The 22,035-nt window shown below is 40.5% G+C and overlaps 1 protein-coding gene across 1 annotated transcript in view; it reads left to right on the top strand.

The window, feature by feature from the left end:
* Positions 1-4,414: 4,414 nt before the first annotated feature.
* PIK3C2A (phosphatidylinositol-4-phosphate 3-kinase catalytic subunit type 2 alpha) overlaps positions 4,415-22,035 on the top strand; it is a 50,639-nt gene continuing 33,018 nt past the window's right edge. Inside the window, 2 exon segments of the mRNA XM_066320829.1 lie at positions 4,415-4,499; positions 16,040-17,214. Of these exon segments, the coding sequence (XP_066176926.1) occupies positions 16,105-17,214 (1,110 nt within the window). The 5' untranslated portion in view covers positions 4,415-4,499; positions 16,040-16,104.

Below are 22,035 nucleotides of genomic sequence, written 5' to 3'. Positions count from 1 at the left end.
ATTGGTAGATTTTTTTAGTGTTTACTCTGTTTAGGCTTAGTTTCTTAGTATATTTAACATGATTTCTTTAAGTAAATATAATAAGATAACAAGATAAATATAAATATAACAAGATAAAAGCTGTTTTGTCTTTGATTCAAACATCACTGAATCCAGCAGCCATGCTAAGAGCAGCCTCATACTGAAATTGTAGATGTAGTTGCATGATTTTAGTTTCCTGCACAATCTGAGTTGGTCTGCTTTCAAATCCAACCTTTGTGTTGCAGTCCACACCGCAGTGAATGAAATCCCGGGGATTTCCACGCTGCACAAAGTGGGTGTGGGGGTTTTACCATGTCCTGGTAGATGGCATGGATTCTGTGAAGAGGTTTTTGTCCTTGGTAGGATATGCTTCTTCTTCCTATTGTCACAGGAAGCACATTTGTCCTTTAATAATCCCTGTGCTCTACTAACAATTTGTCATTTACAAAAAGGATACTCTAACAATAGACATGAAGTTTATTCTTTCCAGTTAGTTAAAGGCAAGCAGCAATTCCGGTAGCTCAAGGCATTCACCTGTTAAATCAGGGGGGAACATAAATGCATTTTATGCTTAGAAGAAAATTAAGGAAATTTTGGCTTTAAAGTCTTTGTAGTTATTCTTTTTTTGTTTTTGTTTTGATGGTGGGTGTTTGGTTTTTTGAGTTTTGTGTGTTTTGGTTTTGTTTTGTTTTTTACTTCCCATGTGTTATAGTCACAACACATTTGTTCAGTTTTGTTATGTGTAGGCATCTTTTTGATCTAGGTATACTTCAGGCTTCCTTATATCCTAGATATTGTTTAAAAAAGCATCTACCAGTGACAGTTTGTCATATTTCCAGTTAATACCAGTGTCAATATTGTTAGTTATACAAGCTGATTTGGTGTTTGCATATGCTGTCTGTCAGTTCTTTTGGGATGTTTGACTATCAGCATAGCAAGCACACTTACTCTCTCCAAATATTTGACCAAATTCTCTCATTTATTCCATCTGTGGTGTGCAATTTAAATTTTCATTAAAATGTTATTTAATAAACTGTGGGTTTTTTACAAGCCATAGTTTTATCAAGTGAAAATATCATCATTTTTATCATAGTTTTATCTCCTGAAAACTGCCAGGGCAGTTATGGCATTTGATCTGTGTATCACAGACAAGGCACATGGGAACAAGACTGTGAAGCTGCTGAGACACACACCTTGTGCATTGCTTCTACATGGGCACATTAATAACTTCCTGTATGAGAAATACTTCAAAGCTGGTGTCATTTCTGCAGGTGGGAATGGGTAACTTGTAATCATCCATTCCTAAGCAAGTCTGCAGGCTATGCCTCTGTTCCCTTCTTGACTCAGCTCTCTAGGGAACAGTGTCACTTTGCCTGGAAGCTGAGCTTCCACGGCCTGCCAGTTGTCTTTCTTGAAGGAGGGCTGCTGTGGCTGCCCAGCTATGGAGAGGCTATTTGGCATCTGACATACAGATGCTATTTCTAAAACTGGCTGGTACCATTTCCAGAGTGCACCTGATAATTGGTACTTGGGTAATGTGGATGTAGCTGAGGAACAATGAAAACAGGGCAAAAAGTACTTGTGTTGGAGTTGCTCTTCAGTGCAAGGTGCTGGCCTGTGTCACAAATAGTGGGGCCAGCAGTACTAAGGCAGTGATTGTCCCCTTGGAGTCATCACTGCTGAGATGGCACCTTGAATCCTGCGTCCAGTTCTGAGCCCCTCAATTCAGGAAAGACATTGAAGTGCTGCAGCTGGTCTGGAGAATGGCAACAAAGTTGGTGAAGGGTCTGAGGAAGAGCTGAGGGAGTGGGGTTGTTTAACCTGGAGAAAAGGAGGCTCAGGGGAGGACCTTATTGCTCTCTACAATGCTGAAAGGAGGTTGTAGTCAGGTGAGGGTAGGTCTCTTCTCTCAGTGACAGGACAGGAGGAAATGGCCTCAAGCTGTGCCAGGTGAGGTTTAGGCTGGACATCAGGAATAATTTCTTCACTGAAAGTGTTGTCAAGCACTGGAGGAGTGCCCAGGGTTGCAGTGGAATCACCATCCCTGGAGGTGGTAAAGAAATGACTGGGCACGGCACTGATTGCCATGGTCTGGTTGATAGCATGGTGTTTGGTCAAAGGTTGGGTTCAGTGATCCTGGAAGTATTTTCCAACCTTAATGATTCTTTGACTGTGAAAGCAAAGGAAGGAATAGCACACTCAGTTTGTATTCAGTGTGATAACATGAAATCAGCACCTATTTAACATGAAGCGTCTTCAAAAATGAGATAGGGCTAAAAAGGATGGGCTTAAATTATTTTTTTCAAATATGGAATAGCAAGAAAAATTTTTGACAAGAAGGAAATAATTTCCAAGTAAAAGCACAGACAGTAAAAGTTCTTGCAGTTATAATGATACTGATAGGCAGGCTTGATAATAGTCTAAAATTCTTCACCAATCCACAGAATGAACCAAATCATCTTTCCTATCTTAACTAGTAAGATTCATATTTGACCTACTGTCACATATTATGTAATAACACGATGGAGGTTCAATCAAATAGCTGTGATCATGGAATCATGGAATCATAGGATGGCTAGGGTTGGAAGGGACCTTAGAGATATCTCATTCCAACACGATCTTGTTGGGACTGTTGGGTGTGGCAACTGCCTTTTGTTCAGACTAATCAGGTTAATGTTCCTTCACTTAGCAAAGGATGAAACATTGGCAAATGGTTATCCCAGGACTAAACCCTATGGCCAGTGAGTCATCGGTGCAATTGGGAGCAGTTTAATGTGACCTGTACGTGAAGGGGAGAGTAGCATGAACACCATGGCACTGGTTTGCAGCAGGATCCCAGTCAGAAAGACACTGGTCCTCTGTAAAGCATCATTGCCGTGGGTCACTCACTGCTCCAAGTACAGTGCTCTCCTGGCCAGGATCACCACAGGAGCCCAGCAGAGGAGCTGGCCAGGAAACACGACTGCCAGGACAAAAAGTCTAAAATGCAATCTGAAAGGAAGGTCTATTTGGACAGACCACCTGGAAAGGAACCTTGAATTTTTTTTTTTTTTTTGAGTAGATTTCTTCTAATGATGCTCCACTCTGTGTTCAGAACTGGAGCAGATTTTGCTTATTAATTGTCAAAACTGGAATGGCATTAGAAAGGATTAATTTCTACACCTACTAACTGTCAGCCTGAAAAATTCCTGATGGCTTAGATCACAAGAGTAGTAAGAACTTTGGTAATTTTTTAAATCTATGTAATTAAACTCATGTCTGTGATGACTCTCCAGGAAGATATTTTGTGTCAGTCTTCCAAGTCCCCATTTTGCTCATGCTGAAGTCATCTGCAAGGGCTTTCATTGACCTTAAAGGTGTCAAGTCAAGATCTATCCAACAGAAAATGCTTAGAAGCTAAAATGATGGTTATATATATCCACAGTAAAAATATGACTGACAGCAATGTATTCCTGACTAATTTTTCATAATTAATTTGAATTGTAGCTTCTAAGCCGATGTGTCTTCTTCTCATGTGTCTTCTATGCTTCAGTAAGTGTTTTGTATTTTTTGGAATTTCAGTGTGCTAAAAGTGCAGACTAAAGTACCAACAGGCATAAACTGAACTCTTAGCTTATTTTAAGTAATTCCATGCGTGGATGGAATATAAAGTTATTCTGTTTGGAATTTTTTTTACATGTACATTAAAAATAATACTGCTACGTTTACATGTCCATGACAACTTTTAATCTGATCTTATGAAAGGCCCATTGTCTACGCTTTGTGTGAAATCCCACATGCAATACTTTCGGGCATACCCAAAGCATTTCATTCTTTTGAAGCTATTGTGAAGGTCAAACCAAAATATTTGGTCTTTCTGAAACGTGTTGGTATGTCAGGAAGGTTGGAGCTGACGACAGGGATCTGCCCTTGCCGGCCAAGTAGTTTCTGAAGTTAGTTAAGCAAAATTCTGTCTAGTGGAACCTGTTGTTGCAAACCACCGGGGCGGTCCTCTAGCAGTCGATGGTGTTCGCCCCTGCAGCCCAGCCCCATGTGCTGGGGCTCCCCGGCTCCTCCGGCTCACTGCTCGGCCCCGTCCCGGCCCTTCCCCCGCTGCCGGCGGCTGAGGAAGTCCATTGTGTCCGCGGCTCCGGCCCCCCCGACGGACGTTTCTGGTGCGTTGGGCAAGTTCCCAGTCATGCCGAGCATTCTTGGGAAGATCGGGCGATAAGGGAGGAAATGACGGAGAGTCACCCCAGCGCCAGCCGGCCCCGCGCCCCCCCGCAGCCGCCCCCGGCGGGACGGGCTCCCGGCGGGACGGGCTCGGTGCGCGGCGGCGCTCAGGTGAGGCGGCCCCGGGGCCGGGCCCGGCGCCCGCCCCGCCCCGCTCCGCCCCGGCGGCCGGGCGGAAGTGAGCGCAGCGCGGCGGAGCGGGGGGAGCTGCCCGCAGCCTGGAGCGCTCCCGCCGGGAGCAGCGGGGACGAGGGGAAATGGCCGAGGTAGGCGCGGGGAGCCCCGGGGGTCGGGGCGAGCCGCGGGCCCCCGCACCGGCCCGGGCCCGCCCTGCCGGGGGCCGCTCGCTCCGTGCCCCGCTCCGCCCGCCCCGCCCGGGGGTCGCCGCGACCCTCGGCCTCCGGGCGCCGCCCGCCGCCGGCGCGGCCTCGGCGCGGCCCCGGGGCTGCCGGGCGGCACCTGCGGGCGGCGGGCCCGGCTCCGGGGCAGGCTGTCCGCACGGCCCGTCCCGCTCCCGGAGCCGGGCGGGCTCCCCGAGCCGGGCGGCGGCGCTGCCTGCGGGAAGCGCTTCCAGCCGGGAACTGCGTGTGTGGAGCGCTGGAGCGGCGCCGCTCGGGGCGCGGAGCCGGCCGGGGGTAAAGCTGCCCGCGCCCCGCAGGTGCCGGAGGTGCTTTGTGGAGCCGGGGGCGAAGTCTCCGGGGCGGCGGGGAGCTGTCACCGCACGGAGCGGGGGGCTCGGGAGGTGCCCGGAGCAGGGGGCACCTTGGCGGTCGCTGCAGAGACCCTCCAGGTTTACATTTCCTTTTTGTTCTTCCCCTTGTTGGCTTTGGAGCGGGCTCGCTCGCCCCGAGTTGCTGTGGTTCCAGAGAAGTTGGATGTTTACTAAGCTGATCCCTAAACAGCTCTGCTGTTTCCTCCGGGAGCTTTGCCTGTATTTCTAGTGCTACATGGAAGTTTGCGACTGCCTTGCTGTTCTTGGCTCCATCTAGTTTATTATTCTGTATCAACACAATAAAAAAGGTATTCCTGCACCTTTGTTAGCGCAAGTAACCTCCCACTTCAGCTATGCTGTTGTTGAGGAAAGGATGTGGTAGCAAGACGCAGTCGAAAGAAAAGCGTTTGGAGGAAAAGGAGATTCTGGTGGTCTCTTTACTCGTTATATTACTTATTACAAGCCTAATACTAGAAAATAGCACAGTTAAACTGATTTAGGGTAGAGGAGAGATGCAGAGATTTTAACTAAAAGTTGCGTGTTTAATGCAGATCTCTTCCCAAGGGGAACTGAAAATTTAAGAAAAAAATGTCTGATGTTTGTACGAGATGTTGTGCAATACTTTCTTTGAATATAAGCTGTGTTCAGGAGTAGTGGTGATGGATGATTTATGAAGAATCCAAAGGGGAAGCAGAAATGGGGCAGGGGAAATGAAATCAGACAGACAAAAGTATTTTTTATATGGCTTTGTTGGTTTTGAAGGGAGCTGTGTGCTTCATTCCCCCAACACTGAGAGTGGGCCTGTAAAAAACTTCATGCGTCTGGGAGGAAGAGAAGTTGCTTAAATTGGCTTCACTTTTGTGGGAGTGGGAGAAAGGAATTGTAATTCCCACCAAGGGCTGTTTGTTTTTTTGGGGTAGTGTTTGTTCTTTTGTAAAAGCAAATTGGAGCAAAACAGGTAAGAAGAAGGAGACAGTAAAAGAAAGTTGCATTAAAGATAAAGGCAGAGGGAGAGAACACAGGCAGAAAGGACAAATACTTGAAGTAAATGACCTTTTGGGGAGGGGACCACAAACCAGACAAGTAATAGGTTATTTAGAGTCTTATCTTATTAAATGTTGTGCTGTATGTTTCTTAGAGATGCTTGTTTATGAAAAATACGAAGGAGATCTCAGGAAATATTTAAAATTTTGATTTATTTAATGAAATAGATTTGTCTTAATTACAGTGCAATAGTAATACTGATTTATATACTTGAAGTTCCTCTTAGCTGTGGGTTATTGCTGTCATCTCTTATAACTCAAACATAGAGGTTCATCATGACATATAATCATTGTATTGAAATTTGAAATTGATGACTTAGTTATTTTTGTCCAGTTTGAGTAGCTCGCTGTGTCCTATCAAAGAATATTGAATGCCTTAAATGGAAAATTATGCACTTCAAAATGTCAAGTAAAAAATACTTTCTGATTTGGTGTTCCTTTGTTTCTTACTTTTGAAACTAAATTGTGGTGATATTTCTTACTCAGTGTTGCTGTTGTATTTACTGGCTAACTGGAGACACTTGGATGAAAATGTTGTTTAAGAAATAAAAATGCTGAGGTGATGTTTTGGAGAGCTTTTTTCGTTGTTGTCTTAGGCTTTGATGTGGGATCAAAACCAGACGGTATGGGGTTATTTTAAAAAAAAGAATGCTAGATTTGAATTTTATTAGAGTAGGATTGCATGTTGTTTGTCTTTTAAACTCTTGAACAATCTTAAGGTGGCCTTATGGGAGCTTTGGAAATTGCAGTGCAGTAGCACTGGTGTGTAAGCAGGTGTAAGTCCAACACTGGCATGACTAAAATGCATAAAATATAATGTCAGCCTTAAAGACATTCAAGTAAGGAGCTTCTATTGCTTGGGATTTTTTTAGTTTTAGAAGTATTGCCTTTTAGTGTCTGCTGTCAGTGCAGAAATTATTTGGTGTTTGTTTGTTTTTAGGATAATACAACAAGCTTAAAAATGAGAGTATTACACAAATGTAAGTTGTTTGCTTTATGGATGTGTAACTGTGTAAACATATTGTTCTATTTTAAGTAGAAGATGTGGATGTGTAATTAATTACCAGAACCAGGGTTCAGTCTTTATCAACAGTGGTCAATAAAATCAGTCATCTAATACAGCATCATCCAGCCCTTTGTAGGTGAGGAGTTGGTGTGATGTAAGTTTGTGAGATGATGGAGTTGTTTCCAGGCTGGTCTGGGAAGGGAAAGAAGAAATGTTTTAAAATCATAGCAGTAATGGTAAACCTCACTTAAGCTATAAAAATTTTAGAATGAAATGCTTTAGTCCAAGCTCACATTAAAAAGTCATGAGAAATACTACTTCAATCTATAACTTTGTAGAAATGCAGCCTGAAAGTATTTCTTTAGATTACACTGTCCAAGTGATGGTCACTTCAGAGGGAAGAAATGGAAATAAGAGGGAGAAGGTATGTCTGCATGTTTCATGTGACATGTAATTTGAAGTTACAAACAAAACATCACTTACAAGAACCCAACCACAACTTTCAGTGTGTAGTGTGTAGTGTGTGAGGACGTTGTGGTGTTTGTGCTAAGGGAATGGCACTGGATCAGATCTGGAGTTTGTTTAGTCCATTGTGACCCAGAGGAAATACAATTGAGCTTGTAGGCTTGAGTGTTGTAGTTGATGTTTGTAGCTGATGATCCAGAACAGGTCATCAGTAACCAATCCTGTCTTCTGCTTGGGTTGTAATCACAGGAGAGGAGCAGAGCATGGTGACAGTGCTGTTACAAGGTGACAGCTGGAAGTTTACCCAAGTTCAACATTCATCTGAACAAATTCCTGATGAAAAAGTCCATCAAGAGTCTTAATCTTAGAGAAGTTAACTCAGGATTCAGGAAGTACTTGAGTGCCAAATTTGTGGAGACTAGAAGGGTATTTTGAGGAAGTGTTTGTGTTGGTTTAGCTTTTTCCTCTTTGCATTTCCAAAGCCACCTTTAGAGACAAGATAAGGATGAGATGAACCTTTGGTCTGAGTGTAGCCACCCTGTTCAGTCCTCTACCTGTGTATTGTAAAAAAAACAAACCCCATAGTTGTCGAATCAATACACGTAATAAGCATTTTGTATTTTCCAATGGATAAAGCATGGAGGTACACGTGAATGGTGCATTGGTTCTGTCAATTAGTAATCAGCAATTCTGCTCCATCTCCTGTGAATATGAGGTGTGTGACTAAGAAGCATCTGCTGGTTATAATTGAAACTGTGCAAGTTTCCTGCCTGAGGGGAAACTCAGCTGCTGAAGCAAGTGGTGGAAATAATTTGGCTACTGCAGCAGAATTGCATTAGGTTAGACTGGTAGGGTGATATTAATACTGTGATACAGAGTTAAGTCTGGGCCGGAGCTGAGGTGTCAGTGTTTCCTCTCCATGCCTGTTTTTGATGATGTTTTGTTGAAGGTGTCTGTTGTGCACTGCTGCACAGGGAGTAAATAGGATCTCTGTGGGGGAGGGTTATTTTCATCTCCCTGTGTTAACAGCCTCTATACCTTGCATCATGAGCCTCCTGCATTTTGTTGTGTTTTCGGTGTTTTGCAACATTAGGAGAATGTCTGCAGGGCTTACTTTGGGCACGTAATTGAGGAAAAATTGAGATTTTAACATGGTCCTCTGTCTATGCTGCAGAATATTTTAGAACTATATGGAAGGCATTTGGGCATCTCGGTTGTGGTAATTAAAGCAGACAGCAGAGATGTTTCTGTCCTCTTTCTCTGTTCTACCTACACTAGACACTTCCTATGGTTTTGATAAAATTGGATATGTAGTTTAAAATGTTGTCTTCTGTTTAGTTCTGCTGGGATTGGGATTAATGGAAGTACTAGTTCAGCTACATGCTCCAGGTAATTTGGCATTCTCTACTGGGGTCAGGCTCCACACTGCATGAATAACTAAGGTCCCTTCCAGGGACCTTAATTGTTCCATGAAAGTGATATTCCAGAATAAAACTACTTTGCAAATCAGGAGTTACTGCACCAATTATTCAGCTGGGGAATCAAAATATTTGGGATAATGACCTCACTTAAAGAATAGGAAAAAGCCTTCCCTTAAGCCAGCAGCTAATGTTGATTCTGTGTGAAAGTTTGTATTGCATGAGTGTTTTCAAGTAGCCTTTGAGAAGTGGGGTTGGTGGAGGGACTGTGTACGTCAGGGTGACGTGGAGGAAAACACAGCTTAAGAGGTGTCTGTAGAGCAAGGGAACCAGTACAGAGTTTTTAAAAGCAAACTTTTGAAACAGGAGGAGAGGAATTGAAAGCATTATTCTGTAAGGAGAAACATTGCAACAGAACTAGAATTCCTAGCCTTTGTCAAACAATGCGGGTAATAAGCTTGGCTGTAAGGCATGGAAAAAACTATCTTGGCTAAGTGCATCGGAATGAAACAGCCTGGGATGCCATCAGTTTCATTCTTGCTCTTTTCTGATACCTGCATCCAGAAAATACTGGGCAGGAACAGAATAGGAGGGTGCTGTTAGGAAGCTGAGAACATGATGGGAGGAAATTGGGATGCAAAGTTTGGTGAGTAGTTGTACAGCTGATGAAACTGATGCCAGGCTTCCTGTTGATTTGTGTCTTCCTCTGATTGGCTCTAAGGACTTCTTGCCATGATTCAATCATTTATTAAGTTTATCCTGGTGATAAATCAGCAGTGTCCAGTTATATGAGCTCATGCTAGGGTTTTCTTCTGGCTGTGACATCCACTGTTCTTGGCAGGGTCAGGGGTTTTGTTTCATGAAACTTACATGGGATTCAATTATCTTTATGACCCCCATCTCTTAACAGACTTAAATGGAGTGATGATTAGATTCAAAATTTGAGGGGGGGACTATAATAGCAGAAATGTGTTGAGTAAGCCTGCTGTAGCAAATCTGCATGTATCCACATCTACTGATGGAAGGGCTTGCAGTGGCCAGTGGTGAAAACCATTGCAGGGGAAGAGTGTGGCCATGGGAAACACATGGTCTGTAGACACCTGTAGCTGCCCTCACTGAGGTCTGCCTGGAACATCATGACAGGTGCATCCATGCTTTGTGTCTCTTGAAACATTGATCAAAACCTGAAGATTCAAATTTAACAGCAGCTACCAAGTGTGCCGTATCTACTAACGATCCTCTGCACAGTGTCCCGGGTGAAAATTGATTTCAATAGTTCATAAATTTTTATAAGTACTGAAACAGCTGAGGTTGGATTTTTCAAGGGATTTGTTGCTGATGTTGAAAGACCTTAAAGGCTGAGACTTCCTGTTCTAGTGCTAGAAACATCCTATTCTTGCCTAGCCCTCAAGATCAAAGGTTTTGTGATGAAATTGTACTTTCTAGACGTAAATGAAATTTCAAAATCAAAGTTAAGAGATGTGGTTCCTGCTTAGGTATTTATGATCTGAATGATTTGAGCAAAACAAATGAAATCAGTGTCAGTTCAGGGTTTGTGCCCAATTAAAAATTGCACCTGTATTTGAGCTAGCGCAGTTGCCTTTGAAGGTTCTGTAGATATGAGCTGAAACAAAATGAATTTATTTTTCTGGTTAACTTAATCTGGTTAATCTTATTTGCAAGGAGGCACTTGCTAATTTTGCTAAAATGACTGGATTAAAGCAGCTACTAAGTTTTTAATGGAAAGATAGTGTGATAGAACTGTATAGCTTTAACACTGACCTTTCAAAACTGTTTGCTATTGAGAAAAACTCCAGTTTAAACCTAACATTATTTAAAAAGAATAACAGTCTTACCTCAAGAAGTCACATCGTGAGTATGTGCTCAGTTTTTTCTCAGTTTGTAGCAATCTGAATGCATCTGGCAGAGAGGGCTTCTGAACATCAAAGTTCTTGTGACTTTTTTCTTTCTTTTTTTTACTAAGGAGTTTTCCTGCTGTGGCAAATGTCTGGCTATGAATTCCTTTGCAGATGATTAGTATTTTCCACAGTATATTACTGCTGTCATATTTTGCTAAGTTTTCCCCAGTTTCCCATAAAACTGCTACTGTCTCTGGTATGCAGGCAAGATTTGTTAATTTGTAAGTTAGCTATGATTCAATATGAGGCAAATGCTTCAAGTATTTTTATTTTTGTTTTCTTTAATGGCCCAATAACCTCAAAGTTGCTTTGAAAATTGCACTTGTTTTGAGGAAGCACTGGCTACTGTATGCCAAGGCCTTACTTTATAAGGAATGCAGGAAATGGCCTGACTTGTTATCATTGCTTCTGTATTTAGTGCTTGGACTCCAGGGAATTCATGTGCACAGATTTCTGATAGCTATAAAGTACTTCTTGTAAAGAAATTACCAAATAATATGTTCTGTGCTTGCGTAGAACAAATTATAAATAGGGTATTACAAGCCTTGGGTGTTTTCAAAAAGAAAGCTGTGCAACTCATCTGAAATAGAGAAGAATGCTGACATGTACATGAGCAGATGGTGAGATTACCTCTGCTTAAGGTAAAACGATTTATTTCTGATGAAGTCATCCCTTGCTTATTGAGATAGGAAGCTAATTTAGATTTTGTGAGTCTTTGTCCTGGTAGAGATGTAATTCTTGCAATGGTTCCCCAAAGCTTCTTACCAGAAAGCTATAAATTCCTTATTGGAAAGAAAATTCTGCCTGGTTCCATTTTATGTATTTGCTAGACTAGTGCATGTCTTTTATCGTGTTTTTTTTGTTTGTTTTTTTTTTTTTTTTTTTTTTTTTTTTTTTTTTTTTTTTTTTTTTTTTTCCCCCTAATGTAAGTCTCTCTAAATGAAAATCTGGTTTAAAGTTCATTTCCATTCCCTGTAGAGGCTTTGATCTGAAGGAGATGGTCAGGCATCTTGCAGTTTCTTGGTTCTTGATTATTAATGACTTTTCTTGCTGGTTCTTTTTTTAAGAGTATTTTACTCCTCTGAAATAATGAATGATGTGCAATACACAAAATTATATAACAATACACAGGTGATCAAATTAGCTTTAGTCTCTAAACATATTTATGTAAAATTGTTACCAAGGAAGCGTTGCTCTTGCAGAAACTCTGCTAGACCAGAGCCAAAGAGGTCTGCAGACTCCTGTCTGATCACAGCTGGTTGAGAAAGGAAATACTGCTTCAAGTTAGTGAAATCTGACTGCAGGAGACACTATCCTTGGTCAGGGCTGTAGATAAATTGTTGAGGTTTTAGACCCACTTTTAAAGGAAGCAGGTGAGGTTCTGCTGGAGCAGTGGAAATGTGGTGACTTCACACAAATACGAATGTATCTGTTTAATTTCAAAATTAAGGGACAAGTAAGTGGTGTAAGGGATTGTTTTATCACTTCTTAATTTCTGTTATAATTTCTTCAATTGCCTTCTGTTATAATCTCTTCAATTCTGGCTTTCCTTGAAAAATAAACTAAATGTTTCTCACATTCTTTGAGTGCTTGGCAAGAGGAGTGCTCTTGAGGTGAATAGATTGACAGCTGAAAACTGATTATTACTGTTACTTAAAATAGTGTGCAGCAGTTCAGATGAGAGCAGTCCTAGCTCTGCAAGGATCACCTCTGGGTCCTCAATGACCTCCAGTTGTTGCAAACTTCTGGTGAGTTTCTATAGATTGGTCAGTAATGGTTCAGGATTCCAGGATTTGAATTGAAACTTATTTTTCTGAGTGTTTGAGGAGTTGCCTGCTGATAGATGATCCTAGTGGAATTTGCCCTTCTCTTTGTAAATGTTGGAGAAGTTTAAATTCTGCTCACTCTCTGCCTTTGAACTTAGATGGCTGCAAAGTGAGAGTTTCAAAGTGAAGCTAAACTTATGTGAAAAAGTTAACTGATGCTGCATGGTTAGCATTTAAAAGGAGGTCTATCAGTATTTTAATCATGCTTATGCCTGGGGAGCTTTTCTTCTGATGTTATATGAATTTACTGCTTAGAGCTGGCATGCAGGGTAAAGTTGTGCCAAAACTGTTGCAATTTTGTCAGATTTTTTGAATATTAGGGTTTTTTTATGTCAAACTGTTTGAAAAAAACCCCTGCAGTGTGTCTGTAAAATTTGACAGACATTTATACACTGACTTTAGAAGTTTCCTAAGGACAGGACTTAAACAAAGCAATCTTATTATGTGTATGTATGCTGTTGAGGCTATCTTGCAAAGCGCAAGGCTAAAATTAAATTTTTTTAGATAACCACTAACAATAACCTTCTCTCTTGAATGCTAGAAGCTGCTGGATTCATCAGTGCAAGTGTGCTGTCATAAACTGACCAAAATACAGCACTGTTATGTGAAGTTGTGCAATAAACAAGCAGTTACTGAGTGACTGGGATTCTCTAGATGTTGTGAATGAAGGTGTTGTGGTAGCTGTGTACCCTGTTTCTGAGAGCTGAGGAATGTGTTTTTATCTGTAGTTGTGACTTCCTTGAACAGTGACTCTCCTTGTGAACAGGAGACTCCTTAGTGATATGGAGATCAAGGCCATCGATTTCAGTAGAAAAATAAGGCTTGTTTTTTTTTTTTTTAAAGCTGGCTGTTGTTAAATATAAACACTTTGAAGACCATACAATTTTTTTTTATCTCCGTAAGAAAAACTCTCTTGTAATTGTCAAGCAGCACCTGAATGCATTGATAATCTTGTAAGTTGTAGCCCAAGCAGTTCTGAATAGTCTCAGAAAGCATGATTAGATTTTATTTTTTTGAACAAAGTTCAGGAAAAATCCCTACTGCTCTTTACAATCCTTAGGCAACAGCAAGACTCTGAAAACTGCAAACTGCACTTACCTCAGGCTGCTTCTTCTTGGAAAAGCCAAGTAGGAATTCTTGAGAGGACTTCATAAGTCAGGGTGTTCTTGCATCTAAAAATCTGACATAGCAGTTTTAACCAGCTGTAAGTTAATGAAGGGATTAAAGCCAGCTTAGCTTTCTAGACAGTCTGAGAAGGTGGTGTCAAGTGTATGAGGCTTCTCATTAGGATATTACCTGTGGCTGGTAGGCTTAAACCATTTACAAAATACTCAGTACGTCTTCAGGAGAAGTTTTTAATATGGTTGTCCTGCTGACAGGTGTGTAGTAAATAATTGAAGGCCACATTTGTGCCCTTAATGGGACCAGAGACCTGCATTGTCTATAAAGGAGCTCTGCAGAATAATTAGTGTTTTGTTTTGGGTTTTTTTTTTTTTTTTGGTGTGTTTTTTGTTTGTTTGTTTGTTTGTTTTGTTTTGTTTTTTAATGATTCCCTGATTGTGTTCTACACTAAGCTCTGGAGATAGGGTAGGCAGCAGACAGGGCAAGACTTCTTCCTAATGGCAATATTTATGGCTTTGATGGGTGGCAAACTCTGCAGCTTCAAATACTGTACAAAAGAGGATCTGGTGTCTGGTTTTTTTTTCTGTAGACTTTGTCTGTGTTGAATATTTGCATAATTATCCTGTGGAATGGATTCATACCTGTAATTTTCAAAGCTCCTCCTAAAGACTTTATGTCCCAGGATCTGAGTTGTGCGTTTTTCATGGTTTTATAATTTCTTTAGTCTGTCACAGTTTGAGTCTTTCTGAAGCCACCCTTTTTTGTTTAAATCTTGTCTTGGTAACTGTAACATCATTTCTTAGTTAATTTTACTTTGTGAAGGGTTTCACTTGGATTTGTCTTCAGACTGAGCTGAAATGTGTAGAACCTCTTGTAAAGATGTCTGTCCTTCACACTATAAGCCATTGAAATGAAGTAGATAAAACAAAAGCTTGGCCAGACTTAAAGAATTTAAAGAATCTGTTATAAATCTGTTAAGAATCTTGCTGTCTGTGTGGGGAGTCCAGAGAAATACAGTCACTTTGTTTGAAGCACATCTTGCTGGTTTGATTCAAGGACAGAAAAAAAAAAAAAAATCACCCCAAAAAAAAAAAACCCTTGTCTAAAATCCAAACTCTTCTAATGGATGTGAATTAAAAGAGAACATAAAGAATTTTGAGTTCTCTGCCTTATTTGCTGCAGTGTATTCTTAATTTGTAGATTATTGCATGACTTAAACTCAGAATGATTTGCATCTATAAGGCTCATCTAGTTCGGTGAAACTGTGTTTTAATGAGGATTGCTGGTTATGTAACCCTCCTAGCAGAAACTCATTATTCCTGATTTTTATCTTGCTGCTCGATGTGCATACTGGCTATTGCTGGGAGACATCTTATCTGCTGGGCTCGGCTCTGACCCAGCTGTGTGCAAAAAGCTGGAGAATAAAGTAGAAGTAATGCTGAAAAATAACACAGTTCTTGTGGTCATCTCTTGCAAGATTATTTTAATAAAGAGACTGCAGAGATATTGTGATGGATATGGAAAGTTCTATCATAGCCCTAAGTACATGACTGGAATTGGAGAAATGTAAAATACCATTTTCTTGGTGGTGGCCTTAAGCAAAAGTGACCTTTTGTAGTTTCTTCCCTTACCTAGTAGTGAATAACACTTCCTGTAAAGAGCTATTCAAGAGATTAGTCAATGAGCAGCTGTGCTTAAATGGCTTATTTTGCTTCTCCAAGAAATATCATTTCATAACCATTATTTTTCTTGTTAAGAGGGCAAAGTACAATATTTTCCAAAGGAAGAGAGGTCCTTCAGTGTCATTATGACCATTATAATCGTGGTACAGCAGTTTGAAAGGTCTTGTTTTGTAATCTAGTGAAGTAAGGTGGAAGTCCTCTTGATAATGGACTTTATCAATGCTATATTTGTATAGTATTTAGAATGACTTCTACTCCCAAGATTGCACCTGTGTAATTGCTCAAGTCTGAAAACCGCTACATACCTGAGGGTGATTTGTGTGTGTCTTGGGTCCAGCAATGCAAAAAGAAACCAAGTGCTTCTAGCACCAGGAGGCAGAGTAAGAAAAACAAATGGGTCTTGCATAATTCAAATACTCTGAATTTATATGTGTAGCTTCTTTTTATGTTTGACTCCCTCCCCCACAAAAAGCCAAAAAATTGGCCTGTTGAAAATGTTACAGCCTGGGTTTCTGAACGACATGTGCAACTTTGTCAGCTGGTGGTGTGTGACTTAGTAGTTGTCCTGATGTGATTTGTTGCATGGGTTTCTAATGTTTCATTTCCTTTCCAGGTCTGCTAAATCCGCTCTGAAGCCAAGGGTGGACAACCAGTGTGAGGGAAGTGTTGCTGCTTTACATGGACATCTGCTCTTGCGGCATGGCCCAGATATCCAGCAGCAATGGATTCAAACAGCGCTCCTCACCTTCTCTGTCAGCCCCAAGGTCAAAAGACGTGGACAAAGAGGAGGCACTGCAGATGGAAGCTGAGGCATTAGCCAAGATGCAGAAAGAAAGAGGTGTAGCTGGTAATAAACAAACCTTTCATTCTTTAAGCAGCCCCAGACAAAAAGCACAGACTCATAACAAGCAGGACCATGATCTCATGGTGTTTCCAGAGTCTGATGCCAAGAGCATGGAAGATAAACTAAGTACCATTGACATAGAGAAGCTTACTCATGCTGAACTAGAGAAACTGCTGCTGGATGACAATTTTGAATCTAGTAAAGCACCTACATTACCAGCAAGTCCTATTTTGAGCCCATCCGTGTCTTCACAATTTTACCTTGGGCCCACGGGTCAGAGGAGACAGTGGACACCTGGAATACCAGCACCTGTGACATGCACTTTACCTCCTATTTACACCTCAGCTTCTTACACAAAACAGACTGGTGTATTTCAGAATGGATTCCATCCAAGTATGTCGTCCTATCCCTCTAGAGAGCCTATTTATTTTGGTCCTCCAAGACAGTCACAATACATTTCATACCCACTGGCAGCTACCACACCTTTCCATCCACATGGAGGCCTATCTTTATACCCTCCAGTACTTACACCAGAAATGGCAAAAGTATTTGACAAAATTGCAAGCACTTCGGAATTCCTGAGGAATGGGAAGTCGAGCACGGACCTGGAAATGACGTCCATCAAGTCTGCAGTGTCCAACCTGCCAGCCTCAGAGAGCTGCGGGGACGTCAGTAAATTCGACTGGCTGGATTTGGATCCTCTGAGTAAGCCAAAAGTGGACACTGTGGAGACTTTAAACAAGGCAGAGGATGATGGGGAGAGGGTTTCAAGTATGACTGCTGAAGACCCATGGGATGCTGTTCTGTTAGAGGAAAAGCTGTTACTAGCTTGTCATCTGGAGAGGAAGGTTAATGGGAAATCTTCTGGAGCGACAGTAACGAGGAGTCAGTCCTTAAACATGAGAACAACTCAGCTTGCAAAGTTACAGGGCCAAACATCACAGGTATGTAAATCAGTATCTTGAAATTGCAGTATAACAGTAAAGATTAACAACAGTACTTAAAGCCACTTTAAAGTCTGTTATTTACTTTATGTGTATTACTTGGCTTGAGCAGTGTCCAAATAATGTGATGTTATAGCATATGTATTAATGCTATTCAGAAAATTGAACATTACCACTGAATTATCTCCCAAAATACCTCTACCCTTGTGTAATCCTTTTACATTTACTGAGGAAATTGCTGTTTCTCGACTCAATGCTCCAGTAAGAAATAGAAATAATACTCAGCACAATTAAGTGTCTAAATAATGGATAAATATTTCAATTTTATGAGCACTTCGCATGATACGGTGAAATAAAAAGGTGGTAAGCTAAGCACTGAAAGTTTTATCTTGCCTTTCACAAGACCGCAATAATTCTCTTCTGTAGGTAGAAAGCTTTCCTTCTGTGTAGGAATGCTAGAGAGAACTTTGGGTTATACTGTGCTGGGTGGGTAGAGTGGCTGCTGGGTCAGAAACACTGTATTTCTGCTCTAGAAGAAGACAAAACATCTGTGTGATGTACTTTTATCAGGCAGGGCAAAAGATCTTCTCTAGGATCACTTGAATAAAACATTCAGGAGCAAACTCTCATCAGGGGCTTTAGTTGTGCCACTCGTATCTTTGAACATGGAGCACATGCAGTTTGTGGTCAAAAGCAAACTGCAGCAGGTCATCAATACTGTCACACTCTCATCTGCTGAATTACGCCCCATTAGGGCATCCTACTTTTTCCCAAGTCCAGGAAAAGACTGTACGTTATTTAACCTTTTATATATTTTTAATTCCTTCTGTGATAATTTCACTACACAAAAAAAAAAAAAGACATTGTGTTTTAAAATATTAGTCAGTTCACTAGAAGGGATAGAATGCTTCTAGGCTTTGAGTTTGTTGGGTTTTTTTTGGTGGAGTACAAGAAAGAGAAGTGGAGAAGTTTTCAGTGGAAAAGCCAGCACCCTGGCAAGGGTGATAATGGCCAAAAAATTGTATTTGTAGAAACTGGTTAGAGAATGGGAAGTAAACAATTTTTTTTGCTTTGGAGACTCTGGTTTACAGCTGTTTTAAATCTTAGGTGTTGTCTTTCTAGGTGTTTTTAACAGGCTAGAGACATGCCATAAAAACCCAACTGTTATCACTCAAGGATATTTTCCAAATAATTCCTGAATTTTTTCCCTTTCCACTCCCAAACTGGAGGAGGGTTTTTTTTCTTTCTCAGAAATAGGAATATTTACTAGACTGTGGCCTAAAAGGCTGTCTAAATTTCCCACTGAAGTGAAATTTTTGGTCCCTCATTTGAAGGATTTCCTGTTTTTTCCTGGGTTAGGTGTCAGTATTCTGGCAAAAGTTCAGTAGAAGGCCAGTGGAGAAGGAATAAAAACCACCCTGAAACCCGAAGAATCCTTTCTCTCTGGTTTTTGTGCCATGTGTACAGATCTTGGGTCTGACTTAATTTTATATTTTTTTCCCCACTTGCTGTTGAGCTGTGATACATGGGCTCTGTTATTTCCAAGTATTTGGAGAGGCATGTAAATTTGGGCTTTGCTTCTCAGTTTGCTCTGTCATCTGGTGATGTGTTTTGTCAGTTTTTCAGTTGTGGTTGGTTGACTGTAATTAACTCCTGACTAATAACTGGGTTACACTGGATCAGTGCTTCTCAGGTGGTGTCTGTGGGAAGTAATGTTTCACTGTTGCTGATTGAAATCTGGCTTTATACATTCCAGGCTTTTTTCAACAATGTAGGATTTCAAAGGGTCTTTTCCTGTTCATAAGGTCCAGTCTCCTGGTATCTGCATGCCATGTACTGACTACTGATTCATAAATGAAGTTCAAGCTCTGCCTTCACATGTGGTCTTTCCTTCCTGCCACTTCTGATTTAAAGGCTGTTCCAGCTCCTCCTCATCAGTCATCTGATTTTCAGCAGAGCACATTTGTAACTAGCTGTTAGCAAATGTTCTTCTTTCAGGATGGAACAGCAGGTACTTAAGATGAAAGAATCATTTGATATTTGCCTCAATATGCTACAAGAGATGGTGACTTTCTGTCAGCTTTCATTGCAAGCTCTGTGTGAGAGCTTCTCTTTCCTTTTTTATTTTTTTGGAGATGACTTCTGAGAATTTTAGCTCTCTGTGTGACAGCACAGTGTACCATGTGCCTTGTACATTAGAATGAATAAACCCTCATTACAGGCAGGAGCATCCTGCTTGCAACTCTTTTATTGCATTTGCTTTATTTGTGATAGCATCATAACATCAATTCTGTAGTCAATTAATTTTTAATTAAGTCACCATCTTTTTCAAGCAAGTTCTTAATTTATAGCAGACTTCTGCAGTGAATGCCCAATGGAAGGTTTGAGATTTACTTTCCCCTTGTGCTCCTCCAAACTTGTTTGGCATCACACAGGTTCTAGCCTGTGTTACGAAGGTAGACGATGATACAAGACTGTAAGTTAACAGGGTTGTTTCTGCTGAGTTATTAAAGAAGAAAATAAATAGATTTAAAGATGAGTCTCTCAACTGGATATATACTCTGGATAGTCTCTCTTTGCCTATCCAGTGCTTCTGCTTTATTTTATGGTTTAAATATTTCTCTATTCAGTATAATAGGAAGCTGAGTTATGTAGTCTCTATTTTTAGCAGTTCTCTTGTATTTTACCCAGTTTACCCCAGGTTTATATGTTCTTCGAAGTATGTTTTTAAGTCTTGCATCTTAACAAGTCTGGATCATACCCCCAAACCCTTCCTAAAAAACCTCAGTTCTCGCTGCCACTTTAAACAAAAACACTAGTATTTTGAGTCAATCAAAAATATATCTTGATTCTATCAAAACTTGCGACTATTTGTTTAATCCTGGATCAATAGATTGCTTTGTTTTGATGGTAGTATCTATGGTATCTATTCTTATTTTGCCTATTTAATGTATATTATGATTTGAAGTAGCATATAATTTAGTAGTCCCTTTAAATACTTCAGTATTTGTCACTCATTTCTGAAAGCAGAAGCAAAAAGCATAATTTGTCCTCTTTTATGTGTTGTTTTCTCTTGCTTTCCACAGAGCTGCTGAGTCTTGTGGCTTTGTATACTCATGGAATTTTATTTAACTTGACTTTTGTTAATTTATTGGAGTTTGGGTTTCTTTGCCATTGTTCAGATTAATTGTATTTACAGACCGCTTCTATTTTTGCAGCCTGTGATGACATGAACTATTTATCTCATTTGGCCTGAAGTCCTTTCTCTCAAGTTATTTCCTCTTTGACTGATGGCGTTTGCACCTCCTAGATTGGCCCAAGTGGAAGTTAAAGAAATTAAAATTCTACTTGTTGCTCAAAACCCATCTGAGTCCAGTGGGTTTAAATAGAACCCTTAGTTCTGCAGAGCTTGTTGTCCTGAAATTATTTTCCAAAAGTAATCAAAAATTAGTATTGAAGTTCAGCTAAAAATAAGAATGTGTTTGATGTTCCTAATTTTCCACCAGAGGGGTCTTTTCCATCATTACTATTTGTAATACCATGAGGTTTCTCTCCTTAGCCAAATGTGACCCTGAGGTGACCATGGATAACCAAATCTTTTTTTCCTTGCTCGTTAGATTAGAATTTATTATTTACCCTGGCTAAGCTTGCATGTGTTGACATGCCTTGTTAGTTCCCTAAACTTTGAATATAACAGTAGAATAACCTGCAAATTTCTTCTGTAAGGAATTTGAAAGTATCATGTAGTGGCATGAAATGGTGTTTCATCACCGGTGTGACTTTATTGAAGTAGGCCCCTTGTTTAGTGCTTTTATCCCTATGGTTGCCTAGTGCTTTGGAACCTTACTTGTAGTATTCCTTAAAGAGTTTTTAAATTGAATTTACCACTTGTAGAGGCAGCTTCTTGATTTGTAGTGGCTGAGTTTTGAGTGCCAACCAGCAGGTGATTAACCTTCATCAGAGGTGTTTGCTTTTCCCTGGGTATGTTCCTGCCTGTTTCCTTGTGATTTTTGGTGGTGTTGTTGTGCAATTGCTTAGAGAGTGTGTTTACTAGATACAGTTGCACAGGTTAGCAGGTCTTGTGAGGTTGCCCAGTATTTTTATGTGATAGAACTTGTCTGAGATGTTACAGTAAAAACCCATTTAAATTTAAGGTATGTGTGCTCCTGCAGCTCATTTCAAGTTTTGTGGCTTTACAGCTTCCTCTAATTGTCTCCTGTGGTATGGCTAATCCCCAATTACACAGAATTTATTCTTTTGACTGATCAGTGTTCATGCAACCAATATTTTAGCTGAAATAATTAGGTTTAAATGCAATTCAAGTGGCAATTATAGGTTGTATCTCTTCCAACTTATGCTGTACTGCTTAAACAAGTTGATTTGAAGGGAAAAAAGTGCTTAAAGGAAAAGACCTGACAGTATGTGGCTCTCTCAGATTTGACCCCTTTTCTGAGAGTCCAATTTAGCTATATTGTCTGATACCCTCTAATGAAATTAGCTGACTACTTTGGCTAATAATAAATAACCCACATACTAGTTAAGTAATTAATCACTGCCTCAAATCTGAATAAATTGTGGTGATTTTCAGAAAAACTGTAGTGCAGTCTGCTTTGTTCCTGGTCTTGTGGTTGGATTAAAGGTTTCTATAAGCATTATAAAATCTTTGAATGGAAAATGTATCTGGTCATGTAATTTATTCCAGGGAGGACCTGGAAGGACCTTCATGAATCCTTCAGGCTAGTGGCTTTTAGACTATGGACAACTGAGTTCCACTGGTTATTCGAACTTTTCTCTGCTTTTTGCTCACTCCAGCATTTGTAT

This window comes from Sylvia atricapilla, chromosome 6 (genome assembly GCF_009819655.1).
Source record: "Sylvia atricapilla isolate bSylAtr1 chromosome 6, bSylAtr1.pri, whole genome shotgun sequence".
In the NCBI taxonomy this organism is placed as follows: Eukaryota; Metazoa; Chordata; class Aves; order Passeriformes; family Sylviidae; genus Sylvia; species Sylvia atricapilla.
Note: the sequence above shows the minus strand (reverse complement) of the source record. Positions and strands in the feature narration are given on the sequence as shown.